The 24903-nt window shown below is 46.5% G+C and overlaps 1 protein-coding gene across 1 annotated transcript in view; it reads left to right on the top strand.

The window, feature by feature from the left end:
- ZC3HC1 (zinc finger C3HC-type containing 1) overlaps positions 1 to 24903 on the top strand; it is a 133008-nt gene that overhangs the window by 16210 nt on the left and 91895 nt on the right. The window contains exons 2-3 of the mRNA XM_086918902.1: positions 15850 to 15961; positions 16337 to 16487. Coding sequence (XP_086775028.1) covers positions 15850 to 15961; positions 16337 to 16487 — 263 coding nt within the window. The remainder of the gene's footprint in view (positions 1 to 15849; positions 15962 to 16336; positions 16488 to 24903) is intronic.

The following is a 24903-nucleotide window of genomic DNA, read 5'->3' as shown; positions in this document are numbered from 1 at the left end:
TCTGCCGCATTTGTCCAGGTTACTCTCCCCCGTTGCAACTACTAGTGAAGCGAATGTAGGCCTCCTGCGCCTCTGCCAATTTGGAGTCCTCATGGTGCCAGGGTCAGGTGACTACCTTCGGTGAAGAGTTTCAAACCACGCCATAGTAGCCTCTAGTCCTGTTCTTCCAGGTTTGATGTCGAGCCGGCGTCGTCTTCTTGGCCTCGCCGGGCCTCTTTCCGCTCCCGCGTCCAAGTCTTCAGGGACTTATGAAGTTCCTTAGGGTCTGTGAAATAATACGACCTCCCACCAGTATTTATACGGAGCTTGGCGGGATACAACATCGCGTAGACCAGGCCCAGAGTTTGGAGTTGTTTCTTATATGGCGCAAACTGTCGCCTTTCTTCCTGCACCCTGGCTGTGAAGTCCGGGTAGATGGAGATATCCATACCCTCATGTTGTAGTTTGCCCTTCTCCCTCGCCACTCGCAAAGCTGTGTCTCTGTCGCGATAGTTAAGTAGCTTCGCAATAATGGGGCGAGGAGGCGCACCAGGCTGAGGTTGTGGGCCCAACGTGCGGTGCGCGCGTTCCACAATGAACATGGGGGAAAACACCTCCTCACCCAGTAGCAGTTTCTCTACGTATAACTCCATCTTCCCCGTCTGTGTGGTTTCCGCTACTCCTGTGATACGGAGGTTGGATCTGCGGGAGCGCGCCTCCAAATCCTCTGTCTTGTCTCTGATAACATGTAGGAGTCTATCGAACTGCTTTCTTTCTTTGTCCCACTCCGTTTGAGCCTCCTTAGCTTCGGTGAGACGGCGCTCCGCCATGTCTAGGCGCTCCGCATGCTTGTCCACGCGCTCCGCCATTCGATCCATGCGGTAGGACAGAGCGTCTATCTTGGTGCCCACAGATGCAATGCTATCCTGAATGCCCTTCTCCATTGCGGCTAACATGTCTCGGAGCTCCGTGGTTGCCGGGGCCGTCGCCGCGGCTCCCTTCGGCGATGCGTTCGGCGCCGCCACCTCCGACCCTTTCGGCCGGCTTCGTTCAAAGGAGATCTTCCCCTGTGCCGTGTCGTTCTTCCCCATCGCAGTCTCCAACGTGTAATAGTTCAGAACAAGGGAGCAGACCGCACATGCAACTCCAGGGTCTCCGCAGGTAATCGAGGTACTGCCACCAGATTCCGAGTGTCCGACGCGCCCAAGATGGCGTCTGCAATGGCGGACGGAGCCCTTCCTTTCACTTCAGCAAGTCTCGCAACCTCCTAGCCCAGGAGGCAGTCAGGTCCACAGTTCCAGCCCCGGTCAACCTTGCCCCTTCTTGGCTAGGGGAATCGGAATGGATAGGCTATGGCACCAAGCTAACGGGCACTCCATCTCGTGACGCAGGAATTCAGTGTTGTTCGCCTCTCCACGCCGCGGAGCCTCCAGGCCCTTCTTTCATGGGGCAGTCGCCGACTAGTAAGGAGAGGACGCCTCGGTCAGTGACAGATCCCAACTGCGAGTCGGTCCGCGCTCAGTCCGACCACTTCCAGCTCTGAGGCCGCACGTCCGATGACGTCGCCCGGCCTCCTCTCCAGGATAGTGCGCGGCTGCCGGCCTAGTTCTCTACTGCCGTGCCGCTGGGGACACCACCCTCTAATGGTTGGGAAGGCTCGCCCGCAATCGGCCCAAAAGTTCCTCAAAGGCAGCTGGGGGTGCCAGCAGATGTTCGAGAGCCCGCTATGGCATGTTCGGCACAATTAAGGATAATTTAACAGGATTATTCCGGGGCTATGCGAGGAGCCGAAGGCTCACGCGTCCGCCATCGACGCCGGCTAGCTCCGCCCCCAGCTTTTACATAGTTAACCATGAGTTTAGCTTTCTCTTCCTCCGACAGTGGGATTTGTAGTAACTTGTTCAGGCCTCCAAAAATCATAAAAATATTACTAGACCTGAAGGTTTAGTAATTTGAATAATCTACTCGACCTAACTGTAATGTACTTGACCCATAAACTGGTTTCATTATGTCTTTCTAAGCAAATATATTATTTTGCAGAGACCCCTTTTTCTTCATCATCAAGAGAGCACTTTCCAATATTTGAGTTCAGCATTCATGCTGTACAAAAAAAGCTATTTGGTTTGATTCAGTAGACTAAACGTTTTCTCCATGCATAATAAGAACCTAGCCCACATATAGGTTACGCATGACTCCGGGCTTGCCTCTTAGTTCTCTAATAGCATTGCAATCAGGGCACTGACATGAATGTTTCTCAGTTATTCTTTAAAAACCCACTTTTTATAAATCTATTACTAAAGCATAACGTGGTAGTGCACGGTCATTTACAGACAGCACATTTTTAAGTGAAATGGCCAAACATGTTCCCACTAACATGCACTTTTACTTATGAAACTATATAGTGTATGCACAATAATCTGAGGTAATTGGGTTTCAGCAAACATATTTATCATTTGCACATCACCAAGTAAAGTGTTCTGATTTATTGTCATCCTATTAAAATATATTTTTTCATCACACAGAATTACAGAACAACAATTTTCATAACTACTGAAATTATTTTGAAACGCTTGTACAGTTCACTTTTTAGCTATTTAAATGTGTTTTGGAATAAAACATCTAAAGGACTTTTTTTGAAGCAATTGTGTCTCTCCAAATGGATGAGAACAGTCAGCAAATGTACCTTATGTCCAAACCAAAAAGCGCAAAACACTTATCTTATATGCCACTATATATTTTTATCCGTTTTTTGAAAAATCAGTGTAAACTTATTGCAATACATATATTAACATTTTCTTCTTTCAAAAAATTCGCACTGTGTTTAAATATCATTTTTCCATGTAGTATATGTCCATGTAGTTTGTGGAATGTTTTGTGACATGTAAATATTTTAAATGTTTGTGCACATCTAAGTCTTAAATGTTAGTTCCGAAGAACTATTCTGTGTGTATGTTAATATATGTATTGCAATAAGTTTACACTGATTTTTCAAAAAACGGATACAAATATATAGTGGAATATAAGATAAGTTTTTGCGCTTTTTGGTTTGGACATAAGGTACATTTTGCTTTCTCATTTGTTGACTTTGTTCTCATCCATTTGGAGAGACACAACTGTTTTAAAAAAAGTTCTTTAGATTTTCAAGAGTGGCCGAACCACTGTTTCGCATATAGCACGTATCTCCAGGTTCTGCACTAGACTGGGCCATTGCTTTATTTCGTTAGAATAAAACATGACATCCTACAGCTTTTTATTTCACACTTTTTGTACTGCACGTTTGTTAGACAATAAGTTGATCAAATCCTGGAACTTTGCAGTCAGAGGAAGAAAACTAACTGTAGATGTAAACTGAATTTTTACTTGTCTCTGAACACAGAATCAATGTGACAAGATGATATAAAGGCATCTTTAATGCACCTTCAATTTGTGAGTGAACAGAACAGATTTTTGTCAGAAGGGCATGTAGTCCATAAATATAGCCTACTGCGGTACTCCGTACATGTTTTAAAAAAAAAGATATATCCTATAAATATTTGTCCCAACCCATTACAATTTTAATAAAGTGGTAATCGGTAGGGGAAAATATCTTACCTATATTTAAGGGCAAAATGCAGAAAACAGCCAAAGTGTTCCTAAAAACACATGGCTGCCTTTAACTTTTGTAAATTGTCATTAGCCGATCAGATAATGACTTGTCATCGCCAAGTACCGCAATACTTCTGTGAAATCCAGCAAAAGATTGCTAAAGTACTGCGACAACAGAAATCAGTAATTTAAAATTCCTTATCATATAAAAAAAATACTTTCCCTACTTACCTGCAGTATCCATAAAGATCATCTGCAGACCGTAAAATGTAATCCTGCCAATTTCATCGAAATCCAACTAGTTGTTTGGTTACTGTTCTTGAGTACATCATCTATGGAAAAATGCATGATGCTCAAACGCATCTCTGCTCCCCTTTGACGAGTTGCCATGAAACTTTCCATATTCTGCCAATTTAGAACAAGCATTTGCAATGCAATAGGTCTCGCTTTAGGAAAGTTTGAGCTATTGGTATTGTATATGACAATTTTTTTATTTGTGTTGGTTTTGAAAATAGCGAAAATTATAGCTTTGTCATTTACAATGCCATTAGCTATAACTTTCGCAAATGTGACACCTATAGCATTTGTAATGCAATATGTGTTATATTTACGTGACCTAGATGTATTGATATTACAAATAACAATGGCTTTAAAAAAAAAAAAATAATACTTAAATAAGTTATTGTAATTTATAATGGCAATAGCTTAAAGTTTTGTAAGTAACTTTAGTGAAGATTATGTTCAGTGTATTTTATTGTGATGAAAATCCAAGAACAGAAGTGAAATATTAACATCTTTTTGTGACATTTGTAATAAAGCTTGAAACATTGAAAGAAGATATTTGAACCAGTTGTTGAATGGTTGCACAGATTGATGCTGTGGTGGTGCTGAATGATGTTGTGGTGATGACAAGTGATGTTGTGGTGGCGACGAGTGATGCTGTGGCATTCATTGATGCTGTGGTAGCACATAGTGATGTTGTGGTGCCCCTGAGTGATGCAGTGGTGATGCGATAGATAGATAGAGGGAGTGCGATAGATAGATAGAGGGAGTGCGATAGATAGATAGAGGGAGTGCGATAGATAGAAAGAGGGAGTGCGATAGATAGAAAGAGGGAGTGCGATAGAAAGAGGGAGTGCGATAGAAAGAGGGAGTGCGATAGAAAGAGGGAGTGCGATAGAAAGAGGGAGTGCGATAGATAGAGGGAGTGCGATAGATAGAGGGAGTGCGATAGATAGAGGGAGTGCGATAGATAGAGGGAGTGCGATAGATGGAGGGAGTGCGATAGATGGAGGGAGTGCGATAGATGGAGGGAGTGCGATAGATGGAGGGAGTGCGATAGATGGAGGGAGTGCGATAGATGGAGGGAGTGCGATAGATGGAGGGAGTGCGATAGATGGAGGGAGTGCGATAGATGGAAGGAGTGCGATAGATGGAGGGAGTGCGATAGATGGAGGGAGTGCGATAGATGGAGGGAGTGCGATAGATGGAGGGAGTGCGATAGATGGAGGGAGTGCGATAGAGGGAGGGAGTGCGATAGAGGGAGGGAGTGCGATAGAGGGAGGGAGTGCGATAGAGGGAGGGAGTGCGATAGAGGGAGGGAGTGCGATAGAGGGAGGGAGTGCGATAGAGGGAGGGAGTGCGATAGAGGGAGGGAGTGCGATAGAGGGAGGGAGTGCGATAGAGGGAGGGAGTGCGATAGAGGGAGGGAGTGCGATAGAGGGAGGGAGTGCGATAGAGGGAGGGAGTGCGATAGAGGGAGTGCGATAGAGGGAGTGCGATAGAGGGAGTGCGATAGAGGGAGTGCGATAGAGGGAGTGCGATAGAGGGAGTGCGATAGAGGGAGTGCGATAGAGGGAGTGCGATAGAGGGAGTGCGATAGAGGGAGTGCGATAGAGGGAGTGCGATAGAGGGAGTGCGATAGAGGGAGTGCGATAGAGGGAGTGCGATAGAGGGAGTGCGATAGAGGGAGTGCGATAGAGGGAGTGCGATAGAGGGAGTGCGATAGAGGGAGTGCGATAGAGGGAGTGCGATAGACAGATAGTGAGGGTGATTGATAGTGGGAGGGCGATAGAGGTGGGGCGATAGAGTTGGGGCGATAGAGGGAGGGCGATAGAGGGAGTGCGATAGAGGGAGTGCGATAGAGGGAGTGCGATAGAGGGAGTGCGATAGAGGGAGTGCGATAGAGGGAGTGCGATAGAGGGAGTGCGATAGAGGGAGTGCGATAGAGGGAGTGCGATAGAGGGAGTGCGATAGAGGGAGTGCGATAGAGGGAGTGCGATAGAGGGAGTGCGATAGAGGGAGTGCGATAGAGGGAGTGCGATAGAGGGAGTGCGATAGAGGGAGTGCGATAGAGGGAGTGCGATAGAGGGAGTGCGATAGAGGGAGTGCGATAGAGGGAGTGCGATAGAGGGAGTGCGATAGAGGGAGTGCGATAGAGGGAGTGCGATAGAGGGAGTGCGATAGAGGGAGTGCGATAGAGGGAGTGCGATAGAGGGAGTGCGATAGAGGGAGTGCGATAGAGGGAGTGCGATAGAGGGAGTGCGATAGAGGGAGTGCGATAGAGGGAGTGCGATAGAGGGAGTGCGATAGATAGAGGGAGTGCGATAGACAGATAGTGAGGGTGATTGACAGATAGTGAGGGTGATTGATAGAGGTGGGGCGATAGAGTTGGGGCGATAGAGTTGGGGCGATAGAGGGAGGGCGATAGAGGGAGGGCGATAGAGGGAGGGCGATAGAGGGAGTGCGATAGAGGGAGTGCGATAGAGGGAGTGCGATAGAGGGAGTGCGATAGAGGGAGTGCGATAGACAGATAGTGAGGGTGATTGACAGATAGTGAGGGTGATTGATAGAGGTGGGGCGATAGAGTTGGGGCGATAGAGTTGGGGCGATAGAGGGAGGGCGATAGAGGGAGGGCGATAGAGGGAGGGCGATAGAGGGAGTGCGATAGAGGGAGTGCGATAGAGGGAGTGCGATAGAGGGAGTGCGATAGAGGGAGTGCGATAGAGGGAGTGCGATAGAGGGAGTGCGATAGAGGGAGTGCGATAGAGGGAGTGCGATAGAGGGAGTGCGATAGAGGGAGTGCGATAGAGGGAGTGCGATAGAGGGAGTGCGATAGAGGGAGTGCGATAGAGGGAGTGCGATAGAGGGAGTGCGATAGAGGGAGTGCGATAGAGGGAGTGCGATAGAGGGAGTGCGATAGAGGGAGTGCGATAGAGGGAGTGCGATAGATAGAGGGAGTGCGATAGATAGAGGGAGTGCGATAGATAGAGGGAGTGCGATAGATAGAGGGAGTGCGATAGACAGATAGTGAGGGTGATTGATAGTGGGAGGGCGATAGAGGTGGGGCGATAGAGGGAGTGCGATAGAGGGAGTGCGATAGAGGGAGTGCGATAGAGGGAGTGCGATAGAGGGAGTGCGATAGAGGGAGTGCGATAGAGGGAGTGCGATAGAGGGAGTGCGATAGAGGGAGTGCGATAGAGGGAGTGCGATAGAGGGAGTGCGATAGAGGGAGTGCGATAGAGGGAGTGCGATAGAGGGAGTGCGATAGAGGGAGTGCGATAGAGGGAGTGCGATAGAGGGAGTGCGATAGAGGGAGTGCGATAGAGGGAGTGCGATAGAGGGAGTGCGATAGAGGGAGTGCGATAGAGGGAGTGCGATAGAGGGAGTGCGATAGAGGGAGTGCGATAGAGGGAGTGCGATAGATAGAGGGAGTGCGATAGATAGAGGGAGTGCGATAGATAGAGGGAGTGCGATAGATAGAGGGAGTGCGATAGATAGAGGGAGTGCGATAGATAGAGGGAGTGCGATAGATAGAGGGAGTGCGATAGATAGAGGGAGTGCGATAGACAGATAGTGAGGGTGATTGATAGTGGGAGGGCGATAGAGTTGGGGCGATAGAGTTGGGGCGATAGAGGGAGGGCGATAGAGGGAGGGCGATAGAGGGAGGGCGATAGAGGGAGGGCGATAGAGGGAGGGCGATAGAGGGAGGGCGATAGATGGATAGAGGGAGGGAGGGCGATAGATGGATAGAGGGAGGGAGGGCGATAGATGGATAGAGGGAGGGAGGGCGATAGATGGATAGAGGGATAGAGGGAGGGCGATAGATGGATAGAGGGATAGAGGGAGGGCGATAGATGGATAGATGGATAGAGGGAGGGCGATAGATGGATAGATGGATAGAGGGAGGGCGATAGAGGGAGGGCGATAAATAGAGGGAGGGCGATAGATGGATAGATGGATAGAGGGAGGGCGATAGAGGGAGGGCGATAAATAGAGGGAGGGCGATAAATAGAGGGAGGGCGATAAATAGAGGGAGGGCGATAAATAGAGGGAGGGCGATAAATAGAGGGAGGGCGATAGTGTGTTTCTGGGTTGTGTGTGTGAGGAAGGGGTTGTGTGTGTGGGGGGGTTGTGTGTGTGTGTGAGGTTGTGTGGGGGGTTGTGTGTGTGTGGGGGTTGTGTGTGTGTGTGTGGGGGCAGTTAGATTTCATGAAGTCTTTGGCGTGGCAATCCATGCACGCTGTCTGTGACAATTTAAATAACTTTTGTCCTCTTTGAGCTGGAAACCTACTTTTTTTTAAATCTACTAATTATGTAACAGATGATAGATTAGGTGGTAGTATGGCGAAATTGTATTTTGGCAGAAAGCACAGCAGCTTCACAATTGTGTTTTTTGGCGGCTCTGCTTGGAACCAGATTGTTCATGCTGGAGTATAGTGGTCACAAAAATATGAAGGAAATGTTTGGAAAATACAATCCTTCTTTTAAGGAAGGAAAACCCAGAGATCCGACATCAACAAGCAAGCACAAAAATAATTGTCTCGAAAAAAACATATGTTTTTTAGGTACGATTTCTAGAAAGACTGTAATATGCAAAAGGAACACTAGTGGGTAATGTTGGCCAAAAAAAGCCTTTTCGATAACTATCTAATTCGCGTCATGTTAGACTGAAGACTAATTCATATAAAACTAAAACAAACCACGAGAGCATGAATTGTTAGGTCTCACATTTTTAGTTACGCAAGAGTTACACAAGATTAATATATATTTAGCATGAGATAAAAAAAAAACAATGCGCTAAAACGAAAGACAGCGCTTTTGCCAGTGTTAATCTTTACGTGACGTAAGGCGAAATTAATACCGCACGTTTTTATGTATTTGATTTGCCTTGTGGGTGATGTAAAGTTGTGTGAATTTTCCAAAGGAGTGATGAGTTGGTAACCGTGTATTGTACCTCTTTACTGGATGGCGTTGCTTAGAACAAATTGTTGATACAGCAGAATGAATAAGGTCCCCATTGACTGGGAGATATTCAAAAACAAGCTCTCAGCATTGCGTGGCGGGGGAGCGGATTCCTTTGAAGTCTGATGCTCTTTTGAAGTCTGATGCCGAGGCTCACAAGCAGACAAACGGTGTGCTATGTGCACGCGCTCGCACACAAGCACTGTAGGCAATCCGCCTAGAAATTCCTTTGGGTGCATTTTTTAAAGCCCCTACATAATATCTCGCCAACAAGCATTGCTAAAGCAATGCCTTAGGCGAGACCTAAAAAGGACTAGATCTGGAATGATTTGTGTGGATTCGCCAAACGGATGTAAAGTTATTAATGGTAAAAAATATGAGGAATTCCTATCTCTGTGTGACGAGATGGAGCAGGACATAAACAAGACTTACCGGAATATGAACACCAAAGGTGCGACCAGTACAGTCTCCCCTCTTTCCCTGCAGCAAACCGAGAACTGGAGGCGTTCTGACCCGGCGATATTTTCACCCAGCCTGGAAGGGGAACATTGTTTCTTTAATTGGGCGGAGTTGGAGCAAAGTCCCGCCCCCGGTCATGAGGAAGAAGAGGACGACGACGTAAAGGGCGGAAGTGAGGACTCACCGGCGTGTGAGACACCTGGAGAGAAGACGGACGCAAGCGGAGGTGGGAGAACGGAGAACAGTGTTGAGTAAAGGCGCGACGACCTACCGGCAACAGAAGCAACCCAGCGAGCAGAGAAGCCAGGAGGCCAACGACAAGGCGCTTTGCCCAGCCACGCTTCAGGTGAAGCGTGGCTTTCCCAGGTACGTTCTTGTATCTCAGAGTGGGCGGGTAGGCCTTAAACCACCATGAAGCAAAACGCGACCATTCCTGTCACTCCCCTCCCCTCACACCTTCGTCACGACGCTATAGCCTTTTTTTTGGCTTAATCTATTGTGCACGTGTGAATCCCTCACTCCCGTTTCCCTGATATCGTTAAGACCTTGGGCATTAGACTGAAGCAAGTCTATTTTCTTTTTTTTTTTTATGGTTGGGACGCGTCCGGACGGGCTCTTGAATCCCCACCAGCACCGTGGAGAAGAAGTGAACCGGACCTCAGGAAAGAGCGTCTCTCCACAGCAAAGGAGGAGCCAGAAACCCCTCTCTCTTACTACAGAAACATTATGCGCAGAAGGCGCTTACTTAAATCAATAAAACCCTCTTTATCCTCCTTGCGTGTTCCCTCCAGTTATTCCAGCCCACCACACTCTGGCAACCCTAACTAGAACTACAGAGTAAAGTTGCTACCCCCTCTCTGTTTTATATAGACACATTCACAATGTAATGGATGCCGTTTAATACCTTCTGGTGTAAAATCCTGAGAAACAGCAACTGGCAACCCTTACTGTTCTCAGTCTTTTTTCTTTTTTTTTGTTTTTCCACGGAAAAGCAAAACGTACAGATGGGAAAAGAAGTTGTTCATGCAAGAAGTGTGACCAATTGCAGGCATGGATGTAAATGAATAAGGTGTAAATATTGCAGCAGGGTTTCCAATAAGAAACACTGAATCACATCAACATTATCGATATGCAAGTAAATCGGTCAAATCCCCTACAATTCTACCCTCAGATAGAAGTTAGGACGATAGTCACTAAGGGCCGGATTCTGACCTACCATGAGACAGACCTAGGGTTTCCCCTTATACAGTTAGATCCAGCTTGCAATATTTCAGCCATGGGGACCAAATTCTTTGGAATTTACGCGGACAACCCCTCGCCTTATAAACCACTTTCTCCACAGCCATGTAGAAATCCATATTAGACTTCCATTCCGTAAGCGTGGGGAGGTGTTGTGCCCCCCAGTACTTGGCTATGTCTCGTTTGGCCACCACTAACCCAAGATTGGCCAACAGGAGCCATTAGCACGGCAGGTCTATCTGTGGGGATACCTAGGAGTAAGAATTTCACATCCAGCCCTTAGCTCGTCCCTAGTATTTTGTTCAGTTCTTCCATGATTGTGTGCCAATAGGTTTGAATGTGCCTGCATTTCCAGAAAGTGTGCAGGTATGTGTCGTGTTCCGCATGGCATCTGATACAGGTGGGGTCCTCCACCCTCCCCATCTTGTGTAGATGTTTGCAGTCAAAATAGAACCTGTGAATGATCTTATATTGTATAAGGCGCAGCATTAGTTTAATCGCTACTTCAAGCGGGTGCATGAGGGCCGCTTCCCAGTCTGTCTTCGAGCGGCCCAGTGGTGAGTTCCCACTTTGTGCAAAGTGGACCATGTATGTCAGGGAAATAGCCTGGGTCGGGATCTCTTCCTGCAGGAGCCTGCCTTCAAGTGGGGCGTACTCTGGCAGCGTCACACCGTCCAAACCTTCCGCATGCCAGGCGTGTTTAAGTCTAAGATAGGCATAGGCTTGGGAGCTAAGAATTTGGTATGTAGACTGAAGGAAAGAAAAGGAGGCCAGAGAGCCTCTTTCCAAGAGGTCTCCTATCTTAGAAATGCTGCTAAGGTCCAATTTCCCGATACCCTCAATTTCCTGATCTCAGTTAGTCTAGCACCTTCCCAAAAGGGGGTCTCCCGCGTGGGTTTTCCCTCCCATCTCACTTTTCCAGGTTGCTATTACGCTGGGTGGCTGGGTGGAGTCGCGTGGTCCGACACCCCCGTATAAGTAGTGTTGTTGGGAGCGTTTATGAAACTGAAGCCTTTCCAGCCTATATGTCGGGTGATCACCAGGCGCGTGGTTCCAGTTATTAATAATTTTTAGGTGGGCTGCCCTATCGTAAGGTCAACCCTCTGTTATAAGGGTTCAGTTGTAAGGTCTGCAGTGCTATCCGTGGGTCAGCACCGTCCCACAGGAGGAGACACAATTCACTGTTAATGGTATTTTGTGGTATGTATTCTGCAGAACGTAAAGGAGTTGGGGGGAGTTTTACTATTTTATAAATGGTGGCCCTTCCCATAATAGTCAGAGGAATCTTCCTCCACCTCTTCACATCCGCCTGAAAGTTTAGCAACACCCGCCTTATGTTATGATCCAGTCAAGTCTTGGGGTCGGTGGTGATGTAGAGCCCCAAGTAGAGAAACCCCTCTGTGGTTAGCCGCAGTATGAGGCTCTGGTTCTCCACTCAACGGGTAGAGGGTGGATTTAGTCCAGTTGATCTTATAGCCAGCATAGCTGCCATACTCCTCAAATATGTACAGTATTCGGGGGAGTGTCTCAGCAGGTTGCGTGACATAGAGCAGAATGTCATCTGCATACAATGATATGCGTTCTTCATCTAGAAGACACAAATCAGCGAGGAAGCCACCTAGATCTGGTCGGGTATGAACCACACAATCCAGTGGCTCCAGAATGAGGGCAAACAATAAAGGGGATAGGGGGCACCCCTGCCTGGTGCCTCGCTGTATCGGCCAGTTGGCGGAAGAGTGCCATTCACCCGGACCCGCGCTTCAGTCATAATATATGACAATGCCAGCCATTCTAGGAAGACCGGGCCAAAGCCAATTATTTTCCAGAGTATGCCACATAAAGGGCCAGTGAATCGTGTCAAACGCTTTCTCCGCGTTGAGCGAGAGAAGCAAATGGGGACCATCCCGACCCTGTACCGTATCCATCCAATTAGCTAGACGGTGCAGGTTGAAACGCGTGGCACGCTTAGGCATAAAGCCAGATTGGTCCCTGTGCACCAGCGGAAGGATCACGTTTAAGAGGCGCCTCGCAAGGGTTGTGGCCAGGATCTTCGTTTCAATGTTAAGAAGGGATATGGGGCAGTAAGACCCACATTCCTCTGGGGGTTTCCCTTCCTTGTGGATGACCACCCCCGTAGCTAGACGAAGGTCTTGCGGGAGACTCCCCTCTTCCTTTGATTCCAGGAACATCTTAAGGAGATGCGGCGCCAGAAAGGCACTGTTTATGTTCAAGAATTCAGCCGGAAGGCCATTAGGGCCCTGGGTCTTGCCTGCCTTCGGTCACTTCCACCCGCGTCAAGTCTCTCTCTAGACTGTCCCTCTCGTCTGGTGTAAGTGACGGTAGGTCAACCGTCTGTAGATAGTGGCGTATCTGTGTGTCTCCTGCCTGAATGTGGGCGTTTTATAGGGTCGTGTAGTACCGCCCAAAGGCTCCCGCAATATCTTCTGGAGTGGTGTGAGTGACTTCTTGTTCCCTAATGGACAGCACCCATCGCAACTCTTTCCGTCTCAACCACGCTAACAACTTACCCGCTCTATCCCAAGTTTCGTAAAGTCTATGTTGGGTTGCCAGTTGCTGTGTTCTCACCTCGTTAGTTGCAAGTGCTCTCGCCTGGTTATCTCAAGTTGACGCAAAGCATGTTCAGTCAGTGCGGCGGGGTCGGTCCCTTCCAATTCTAGGAGTGTATGTTCGAATTCCTCGATCTCCTGGGCCTCTCGTATCTTTTTGTGAGCCAGTATGTTCTGTGCTCTGTCACATAGTACCGTTTTGTATGCCTCCCATAAAGTGAACGCTGATGAGTCAGAGCCCTCATTTTTGGTGAAGTACAGCTCGGAGTCTATCCGGAGCTCCTCCGGGACACTCTCATCCCGCAGAGCCCATGCATTAAACCTCCATTGTGGTATGCAATGACAACCTCCGCGACCCACCCTCATTAGTAGGGGAGAATGGGCCGATATGCCCCTAGCCAAATAGTCTATAGTGTCCACCCGCTGCACCTCCGCCGCCGGGGCGAGAAGATAATCCAAGCAGGAGAACACCCTGTGGGCACCTGAGAAATAAGAATACGTCCGCTAATGCGGTCTAGAAAACGGGCCAAAGGTGTGATTTCAGGGGTTTCTTTGCGAGAGAAGGATCGATCCATCAAGGGGCTCAATACATCATTAAAATCTCCCCCCCAGTATATGTATGGCTGGGCCAGAGTGCAAAAGGAGCGTGGCTAAGTTATCTAGCGTGCGCTGTTGGAGCTGAGGGGATACATAGACACTGCCTAGGAGGAACGTCTTGCATTTCCAAATACCTTGGACTGCCACATATGTTCCCTCAGAATCCACTCATTTTAGTGTGACATGAAAGGGAGGGGATTTCTTAATCAGGATTGCCACCCTTCGTGAGCCTTTGGTAAATCCCGCGTGGGCCAGAGTGGTATAGCAACTCCATCCCAGGAAAGAGCAAGTTGATCCCTACAGGTGGGTTTCTTGCAGGAATATTATATCCGGTTTCTGTCTCTTAAGTTATCGGGTAACCAACCCTATCTTGACTGTATTACCTAAGCCATTGACATTCCATGTCATTACTGCGTATCCGTCGTCTGTCATGTTAACTCAACCTTTGGATCTGTTCCAGTGCCTCTCCTTAGCGGGAGTGCACCCCACCCACCTCCCCCTCCACCCTCTTCAGCATTATGATCACAGCCTTGATTCAAACTAACTCCATTCCCATCAAACAACCTCAAAACATTACTCAAAACGAAATACCAACCACCCTCCTCCCCACACTCCTCAGACACTCCCACCACCACCCCCCAGCTCGCCAACATGACAACCTTGTTGCGGATAGTCCACTAAGAGATCTGTTGCCCCCTCCCCCCGCCCCCTTCCCTCCCACAAAATTAACTACTCAATTCTGTAACAATAACCTCACAGAAAGTGTTTCCCCGGCTTAGTTCTAAGTCGGTGGATGCCCACCAAGCCTCAAGAAAGTCTTACTGTCCGGTGGGGGCCAGCAGACCCCGCTTCACAATCCTCTTCGCCTTGTTCAGGTGGCTGTCAGACCTGCATATCCGGAGCTTGGAGGTGTTGGTCCGTTGATTCTAATTGTAAACTGTTTTCAGTCTTAAACCCACATGAGCGGTTTCAGCCTGAACAGGGTTTTCGTGATACTTCTACTTTTTGTGCTACTGTTCACCATCCATTGTTTAATCAAAGAAAAACTTTGTTAAATGGTGTAGCAGAAAACAGTACAAAAGGGGGTAGTGATGGACGGAACATCTGAATCAATCAAACACTCACACCCAGTCAAAAGATCTGGGTTTGATCCATCACCGTTCTTTAGCCCACTCTGCCACCCCAGTTCAGACATGGCTAAATGCAAATCAGTCTGACCCTGTGCCTCATGGGAACAGTCCAGCCCGAACTGCCAAGCCATGTCTTCCCTGGACCGGAAACAAGCTTCCGAGGACCGGTTTCTGGCATTCCAGGCGTCTTCAGCCCGGCTTGCTTGAATCCAGTGGCAAAGTGAGCAAGGGACTCACGTCTGTGCATACCTTGCCACACTTATGGCGGCCAAAAGCAGTACAAAAGGGGGTAGTGATGGACCGAGCATCTGAAAACCTGGCATACCCATGGAAGGCTCTGTGTTAAACATTTGCAAGCCTGCATACACATTTGTGGATCTTCTTCAAATTAATCTTTGTACATGTTGCAATATGTTTATTTGAGCCAGGGTGCACTGTGTTTAAATTGACTGTCTTGTTGGCTAAAGCTCAGCTGGCTACAGGGGAGTATTTCTTAAAGCGGCTATAGGCAGCAGTTGCATAAGGGTGAAATTGGCTGAATACTATGACTTTGTCTCTAGCACTCCATGCTAAAGATAGGCTGGCCCCCAGGGTTTGACGTCTAGGGACACCAAAGGGTACTCCTGGTTTACCAAAGAGAGTACCGTTCAAGCTCATACAACACACAGACTATTCTTTTTTTTATTTTATTTTCTTCTTCTAGTTTTGAGAGCAGTATTGAAAAAAAGGATCTGCTAAAAATAAATCTAGTCTTGTAGTGAAGATTTTCACTTATAGATAGTCTATGGTATTGTAGCTACCTTTGAGATTTGAGAATGTTATTTTTAATGGTTGGCGTGGTGCAGCCATCCAGAAAAGCACTTTAGAATGATGTTTATGCCCGCAACAATCTGTTTGTATTAAGTTTTTTGATTAATTATTCATGTTTATGTTTTTCACTTCCAAAATACATCTTGTTTTCTTGCTGGAAATACATCAAAATGTGCAATGAGCTGTGGATTCAATATGGGAGATACCACTTTGTTTCTTTGTTTCATTTTGAATTTTAGGAAAGAAGCCTGTGACCAGTCTGAAGCATCCCAACGATCCTGTGAAGTGGATGCACTTTCCTGTGAGACATCCAGCAAGGAAGCGTTCTTCAGCCGATTAGAAAGCTTCACCATATCCTTTTCTATGTAGAGATTTCTATCTAATAACCCAACGCTCAAAAGTTCTCCACTCCACTGGTGACTTCTGTGTAGTCTTTCTGCTTTGTACCAAATGTTCCCGACTTTTGCATCTGCACACATTAGTAGTTCCTGAGTAGCTCCTGGTTTTGTTTCCTCACCATCCACTGTCACCGTTGACTGTGAGAGTTCTGACCTACGCATACTTCATGTTCTTTTAATCTCTAGTATGATGATAGTGGTCTATGCTGTGTACTGTCTTGTCTTTGATGATGGAGGAATGGTAAACGCGTAGATCGCATCTTCTTCTCATATCTGTTCAGATGATGATGAACTAATGTATGAAGAGCCTTCTCCTTGACTATTGCACTCCCTGAAGTGGGCTGGAAAGCCTCATGAGCTGTCACCCTTGGCATGCGCCCAGTATGGTTGGACCAATGTTGAAAGTGACATGCTGAAGTGCTCCAGCTGCCAGGCCTTACTTTGCATGACCCTGCATCCAACATTCGATTTCAGCAACTGTATGTATAATTATGATTACTTGTTCTCACTTTGTGCTTGGTGTCATTGCTTCTGGATTCATAGCATGCTAAATATCTGGTATTAATATTATTCTGCTCATGGGTGATCGTTTATTTGGCCTTATGACTCCAAAGGATCAGTGGGCCTATTTGGAATCGGATTGGTAGCTTTCAAGTTGTAAAATTACCTTAAGAGGGCATTTCACTAAATTTGATTGGAAGAATCTGTTGCTGTCGGTTGGTCATTTGTATCTATTCCTTGACAGATGTTATGTTCCAGCAGTTCATGCCAGTAATGGTGTCTGCATGGTATATTGTGAGCATCCCCCAGCAACTTCCATCTTGAGCACACCGCTTGTGTACAGTTGCAGTAGGATTTATCTCTGCCTTCCTAACTCTTGGCCTCTCCACTAAGACCTGGTGCAAGTGAGGTGGGCACAGACTACTAGAAAGACGATCAGTTTGTGTAACTTGGGGCGTGAGTGCTATAAAATTACATACATTTGTCTGGCCTACAGGAATTGACCATGGTAAGTCTGTTGCAGCTTCCACTGGCTTTGGCGTTTGGCAGCCTCAGTTAAGGAATTTTGGAGCCCTAGGAGAAATGGCATTTTGTAGCATTAACCCCCTTGTGTTAGTGGTACATTATTTAACACTTGTAGGGCAATTCTGGAACCTCTTGCTTATAGCACCCTAGACAGTTATCTTACATTTCTCTGGAGCAGAAGACATTGAATTTGATAATCCTTGCACTAACTGTCACCCAATCGGGGTGCCTAGTACCAGTATGAAAAGCTGGATAGATCAAGTAACCTATTGTGTTTATTCAAATTTGGAGAAAAGAAGCCAGCTATTGAAAGCTTTATGAACTTGCAGGTAGTCAAATGAGAGCTTCAGCAACACAGGAGAAAGATTCCTGACTCAAAGTCCCAGACAATAGAAGAAACATCCTCCAGACCAATGCAGAGATTGCAAAGTATACCTTTTTCTAATAACATGAAATTATATTTCAATTAGATTTGAAATAATGCTTTCTCGCAATAAACCAAATTGTCACATACTTGACTCCGATGGCCCTAAATCATAAGGTTCAGAAGACCCATCTGAAGAGTTACCATAGTCTAGATGAGAAAACATTGTTGCTTTACTAGTGCATTTTAGGTGTAGAGAAAAAAACAGCCCCAAAACACAAAGAGCAGAAAAACAAAAGCATCCAACTTGAAAGGCCAAAAGGCTATATTTTGAACAGAGGCAGTCAAGGCCGGTCTTGGATTACATTGTTTTAAAAAAAAAAAAAACTGAAAAACAATTGATTTCCAATGTTAATAATCTGAAATTTACACAAGATGACCTTTCACCACCAGTGCCATCTAAAGTAGTGATCCGCTATTTTAATCCATAATTGTTTTAATTCTTCTGTTATTCTCAATTATGTGGAAAATGAGGAAATTTCTTAGTAAGCACTTCTTTGTTTAGAAAAAATAAACAAAATTAACCTTTCAGAGAATCAAATCTGCCTTTCATCAAAACAAGGTCACCTTTTTACATTCTTGCATAAAGTTAAATATCTACCAGAATCCCGTTTATAAAATACAGTGATTATTCCACAGCCGTGTAGTCCCAGCCTCTCACAAGCATTCAAGCATTGGATGTGACCATTCAATGGCATTCTATGGTCCTAAAAATCTACATACAATGTTCTTAACATGAAGACTAGTAAAAAGGCGGTATATGAATGCATCTGATAGATCCTTATGGCATCGTCTCTAAAACACTTCATTGTTCAATCAAGAGTGAGACCAGAACACTTGTGTAGAATGAATTTAGGAGCATCCGAATCCTCCCTCCAAAATAATACCATTGTCAGACTAGCAAACAGACAGCCTGGGACGGTAGTTGGTTAGTTATATGATGCAAGGCTTGCAATATTTAAAATGCTCTCTCAAATATGATTGAGCCCACCCTGGTTTATAGAGACCAAGGTGAGACCCGATGATGAAGCATGACACCAATATGTTGTGTGAGGATCCATAAATAACCTTAAAGTTTTTCCCATCCTGGAGTAATACATTCTGAACTGAGCCTATTTCAGGCAGAGCAGAGCATTATGGGCAGAGCAGACTGGCTTAACTTAACTTAACTTTATGTGTAAAGTATTTATGCAGTACTAAAACAGTAATAAAGTTGAAATTACAAAACAATAAATATCACAAAACAAATTAGTAAAGTAAAACGAAATGTACAGAATGACAAAAAAATCAATAAGTTGAAACTAAGATATGAATTTTTAAAGTTTTATGTAAAAATAGAGCCAAGAAGCGCGAAGTTCAATTGATAGTCAATGTCATGGTAGAACTGGACTTAGGTGCAATGTCAAGCTGACTGTAATAGAGCGTTGGTCAGAGACACTAACCGGGTTCGTCCTGCTTAAAGATTTTACCTTATGACTTTAGTCCTTTATCTACCATTCTACCATTCTACCATTCCACCACAGGAGTACAGGTCTAAATCACTCAGGGGAGGCACTTAAAGACTCACAGGGTGGCGGACAGACACTTGTTAGCTGAGCATTGGATGGAAAAGGCATCCCGTAGTTTGTTGTGTTCCTGTAGTTTGACAGAAGGGTTGACTTAAGAACCTTGAAGTCCACTTCTTTGTTATGGGTTCAAGAAGGAACACAGGTCCAGTTTTGTAGACTCTTCTCAGGTCTCCTGCAGCAGTTTTCAGTCCTCATCTGATCTGCCAAAAGTCCAGGAGTGTTCTGTAGTGGGTGATTGTAGATGCCACATTTATGCCTGGCTTGATCAAGTGGGTCGGAATGGCCCCCGGGGACCGCCTAACCAATAGAGGTTCCTGGGCCTAGCTCTACCCACTTTGGGCATTTTCAAGATGGCAAAAGTCTTTGGCCGCACTAAACTTGGGATCTAAGGGCAGGGGATGTTTTTGGGGAGTGTACTATGGTAATACTAGTGTACTCTGACATTTAACACCAAAATCCAGATTGAAGCAGCAACGGTTCTCCTAGTTATTGTGAAGATAGAAGTCTGATGGAACAAAAAGGAGAGTTTACATCAATCAGGCAGGGGATACAGAAAATGTATTTTAGCCTCCTGCATCCCTCATTTGAAGTACACCCCAAATGTTATATGTAAACCTAGACTTTGACATAGTAATGTTTGAAAGAAGTCCATTGTGATTACAACATGGCTGGCTGAAGGAGACAAAGGCTAATAGTTGCCTATGTGAAGCAGGCCTCTTTGAAGTGCTTCCCAAGTCTTCTATGAAAAAACTCCATCAGTCGTGTCAAACTGGATTTAATTTCATGCAAGATTTGACACTTGAATGTCAAAACGAATGCTCACAGCCTGGCCTTGTATATCCTGTCAGGCTTAGGGTGGTCATCTCTGCCCATTCAGGGTTACCTATTGTTTCCTCCTGGGAGGCATTTCACACCCATCAAGGGGGCTATTCAAATGTTAATTACTGGCTGGCAGAAGTGGGAGAACAAAATTCTTGTAAGCCTCCAGCAACTTGATGCAGGGAAAAGTTAAGTTTCGAAAAGTTATTTTTCTGTAAAATATATTTAGTTAAAATCTGAATTCACCTTTTGAATTGGATTTAGTGGTTTAAATTATTTTATAGCTAGTCCCATTCACGAGATGCAGTATTAGTATTTATTGTTGCATCACCATATTTTCCTTTGGAACAGCCAGCCTTGCTACCATGAACATAGCTTATTGTGCCTTTTCACTGCAAGGACATGTCTAACAATTAACTTTTCCCTGTCCTACTTTTAAATTCTATGCACCCCCCTTATAGGAAATAAGGCCTACTTCGGGATGAGTTATAAATATTTAAAATAAAGGTTTAGGCATGTCAGAAGGGGTTATTTTGACGGGTCGAATTTGAAGTTTAAAACTGCTCAACTAGACTGCAAAGGGCAGGCCTGCAGTCATGTTTACACTGTCACTGTAGTAGACGGCTCAGTGGGTCCTGCAGTTCACTTATGGCATTGAACTTACACGCCCTTGGTACAATTTCTACTACATACTAGAGACTTAAAGGTAAGGCTCCCTGTTTTCCATTTTTACAGATAAATACAGACAGAAAACCATTTATTTTCTAGTCTGTATTTATTTTTCAAATGTGGATATAAACGGAAAATAGGTGCTTTTTGAGTGATTCTAAATATACTTTACGATGACTGCCAGTCCAATAGCTGCGTGTATTGATAGGTAAGGGGGTTAAAAAAAGAAAGGAATTTTAATAAAGAGGCTTAAACAGCAGTAGATATGCACAAAACTGATACTGAAAAGTGCATTGATTTATCTTCTGTGGGTGCGCATATCACTGAAACCTGGCAGGCATTCAAGAATGACTGCATATTTATTGGTTAAATAAATGTGGAAATATACCAGTTTCACCTTTTATTTTTTCCACAAAATTCATAGTAAATATGGATAAATACAGATAAAGTTTACAAAAAATAAATATGGATAAATACAGACGGAAATGTCCCCAAAATAAATGCCATAATACCAAGAGCTCTACTTATAGGTAACTTAGATATGTCAGTTAGTAGTTTCACGATACTAACCTCTGGTTAGTGAGCATAAGGTGCACAGATTTCTACAACCAGCAAAAATATAAAATCCAAAAAAGACGAAAAATCTGGGATGACAATGCAGATTCCCTACTAGAAATAAAGAAATTACCATATTTGTCACAAAGCTCAACAATAGTGTGTACATTGATATGTAGCTCCAGAGGCAGTTATTCACTATGGAAATAGTTTCATAGCCATATTAGGAGAATGAAGAGCCTGATTGTGATAATCATAAACTGGAGATTACCTAGACCAGCTTCTTATGGCTGTATTTGCAGCGTGCATGTTGTTTGAGTTCATGTAAGTATTGATGCCTGTGAGCGTTTCAGCTATCCTAGGTACAGATTTGGTATCAATTGATTCTTGTGCAACTAAGGGAACCACAGAGTATTTTACAGATTTACTGTTGATGGGCAAAATCGACAAATGTGTAAAAGTAAGCTAACTCTCAATTGGTTCGCTATACATTTTATTTATTTCTACCAAAACCAACTTAGATTTTAATCAGTTTCGACAAGATGAATAGTGGAGCAAAGAGAGTATTATAATTTAGTATGAAATGTTTTTATTGAGCATTTGCAACAAGACAGAATTACAGTAAAGCTGAAAGAGGCCGCGGGTCAGCCCGAAGTCCGACAGGCAAATCAGTGTGATGGGAAGGCACCAAACAAAGGCCATAACATGCAGAGTCACGATTATACACAGCAAGCTGCCTACAACCCAGCATGGGCCTGCCGCGTCATAAACACAGTAAAGCTAGAAAGCGACCCCCTTATTCGTCACCAGATCTGCCAGGTAATTAGGCCTAGATCCCATAACAGTGCCCCGCAGCTCGGTACTAACCAACCTTCAGTCCAGCGCTCTCCCATCGACAAAGCGTTCCTCAGTCCGCTGAAGGTGCGTCGCACCTCTGTCATCTGACGTACTCAGAAGGAAGAAACCCCCCCCCCCCCAACAATCCCATCCCGACCCAAAACTCAACAAACCCCCCTCCCCCCCCCATCCTGTGGCCCCACACCCCCTTCCCCTCCCAGCTCCCACCCCTCTTGGTCCATGATCCTCCTCTTTTCCCCCATTGGCCTCATCCAACCTTCAGGGCCGAGTCAGCCTCCTTCCTCTCGGCTTCGGTCTCCGTCAACCTCAACAATCGAAGATATCTCGGACAAGTTACCTCCACAAACTCGGAAGACAATAAGGCTAGAAATGGCTTCCACAGCTCAGCATAGCGAGCCCCTTCCCCTGCTCTGGACAAAGAGAGCCTTTCTATGCCCAGAACAATCCAAAGGCGGTGAAGCCAACCCTGGTATGTAGGAATCTGCTCTGATCGCCAGTGCGCCACAATATTCTGTATTGCCGACCCCTGCGCGATGGCAATCAAGCGGCCCCTCCGTGATCTTAGCGGGTAGGTCAGCGCATTAGGCAGCCCTAGAATGACATAGGAGGGAAAGCGCAGGATGTCTGTGTCAAAATGAGCGTCTACATCGTCTAAGATCCGACGCCAGTATTCCTGCAAGAATTTGCAATCCCAGAGTATGTGTACCAGCGTGCCAACCTGACCACAGCCACGCCAACATAGGGGGTCCTTGCCACTGTCCATCTCATACAGGCGCTCGGGGGTGTAGTACCAATAGGTCGCTACCTTCGTGAGAGTGTCTGTGAGCCCCATATGGTAGTCCGAGTGGCGCGCCCTGTAGTACACTACCTCCCACTCCTTAGGAGTAAGGGATCTCCCCAGCTCCCGCTCCCAATGCACCCTACTCTCGCTATAGATGTATCTGTGTTTGTGCATGAGCATTTTATAGAGATCTGAGATTAACTGCTTGTCCGTTGTGCGAGTGATCAGCCAACGCTCAAAAGCCGTCAGGCGCCTGTCCGCTGCGGATCTCACAGTGGTGTTGAGCGCCCAGTGCCTGACCTGTAAATATCAGAGCCTTTCGGATTCCAGCAGGCCGAACTCCTGATGGAACTGTGGGAAAAGGACTACTCCCTCTGGGCCATAGATATGATGGAGAGCGCGACAGCCGGCTGGTTTCCAACGGCGAAAGCTTTCCCATCCATCCCCGGTTGAAAGTCCGGGTTCTCAATGATGGGGGTGAGGGGTGACGGGAGGGTGGTAAGACCCTGGGAAACTCCCACTCGGTCCCAAATTTCCAGTGGAACCCGCGTGATAAAGGACGCGTAGAGATTAGGAGGCCTGTGTTATCGGCGCATAAAGGGAATTTTCTATAGGGTCCTCCCGGCGACCGCCTGATCCTTAAACAGCCAGTGTTTCCCAGATTCCCATCAAACCCATTCTACCAGGAAGCGCAACTGCGTCGCCTGAAAGTACGTAGCTAGGTCCAGAATCCCAATCCCTCCGTGTTCAGGTGCTAGCATCGCTATCTGCAGCTTCAGACGGGGCTTCCTCCCGTTCCATATAAACTGCGAGAGTTCCGACTGCATCAATTTTATCCAGCCTCTCGGCGGAGTAAGGGTGGTTGTGCGAAAGAGGTAGAGTATTTGAGGAAGAATCGTCATCTTGACAGCCGCCACCCTGCCCAGCCTTGACAGCAGGTAGTATTTCCACTGTACCAACTCGTGTCTGATTTTTTTGTCTCAGTTGGGAGTAATTAATATCTACGGTAGTCTGTAGGGAAGGCGCTAGTTGTATCCCGAGGTATGGGACCGCCTCCAAGGCCCATTGCATGAGGAACGCCTCCTTAAACCGGAGCGCGTGGCTGGCTCCAGTGACAGATCGAGGGCCACAGACTTAGTCATATTAACTTTAAAGCCCGAGACTCGGGCGAACTGAGCAAGATCGTCAAGGCAGGCAGGGAGAGAGTTCCGGGGGTCAGCAAGCGATATCAGTACATCATCAGCATATAGGCTTATGGTGTGGACATCGCCCCCAAACTTGATCCCCTGCACCTTCGGGTCCAGCCGAATTAGCTGCGCCAGAGGCTCCATATAAAGGGCGAACAGTAGGGGGGATAACGGGCAACCTTGTCTGGTGCCTCGCTCGATCGCGAACCGTGGAGACGTGTAGCCATTGACCCGGACCGCAGCGGAAGGGAATTTATAGCAGTTTAATACCCTAGTTCGGAATTTAGGCCCCATGCCGGCCTTCACTAACACTCTCTCCAAATAGGGCCAATGCACCCTATCAAATGCCTTTTCGGCATCGATAGCCAGCAACATGTATTCACCCTCTGTGCGAGCGGCCTTTTCTCGGAGGTGGAGGGCCCTCTTGGTGTTATCAGAGGTCTGTCGCTCCGGAATGAATCCAGACTGGTCTGGATCAACCAGCCCTTCATGCATGGTCCCAGTCGGGAGGCGAGGATCCCGGTGTAAAGCTTAAGATCCACGTTTAGGAGAGAGATAGGCCTATATGCTCCACAATCCGCGTGATCTTTGCCCGGTTTGGCTATCACCGCAATAGAAGCCTCCAACAAGTCTCTCGGGATCGCACCCTCCTCCGCGAAACAGGTAAAGAGTTTAGCAAGCAGAAGGGCCACCTGGCCACAGAAGGTTTTATAAAAGCTTGCCGGAAATCCATCCGGGCCAGGAGCTTTGCCCAGTTTGAGGCGGGAAATAGCCGAGATCACCTCCTCCGGACGAATGTCTTTCTCTAGACAGTCAATCTGGTCTTGTGTCAGGGCCGCCAGTGGGATCGTCGCCAAGAAGTCTGCGTCTGCCTCTGGGTCTGGTGGGGCAGCCGCGTATAACTCTGCATAGAAAGCACTGAAGGCCCCAGCTATAGCCTGGTCCCCGGTGACAAGTAAGCCATCCCTCCCTCTCAATTCCTGAACCTCCCGTTTCTGGGTGACCGCG

The sequence above is a fragment of the Lissotriton vulgaris genome, chromosome 1_1, assembly GCF_964263255.1.
Source record: "Lissotriton vulgaris chromosome 1_1, aLisVul1.2, whole genome shotgun sequence".
Lineage (NCBI taxonomy): Eukaryota > Metazoa > Chordata > Amphibia > Caudata > Salamandridae > Lissotriton > Lissotriton vulgaris.
This window is presented reverse-complemented; position numbering and strand designations above follow the sequence as displayed.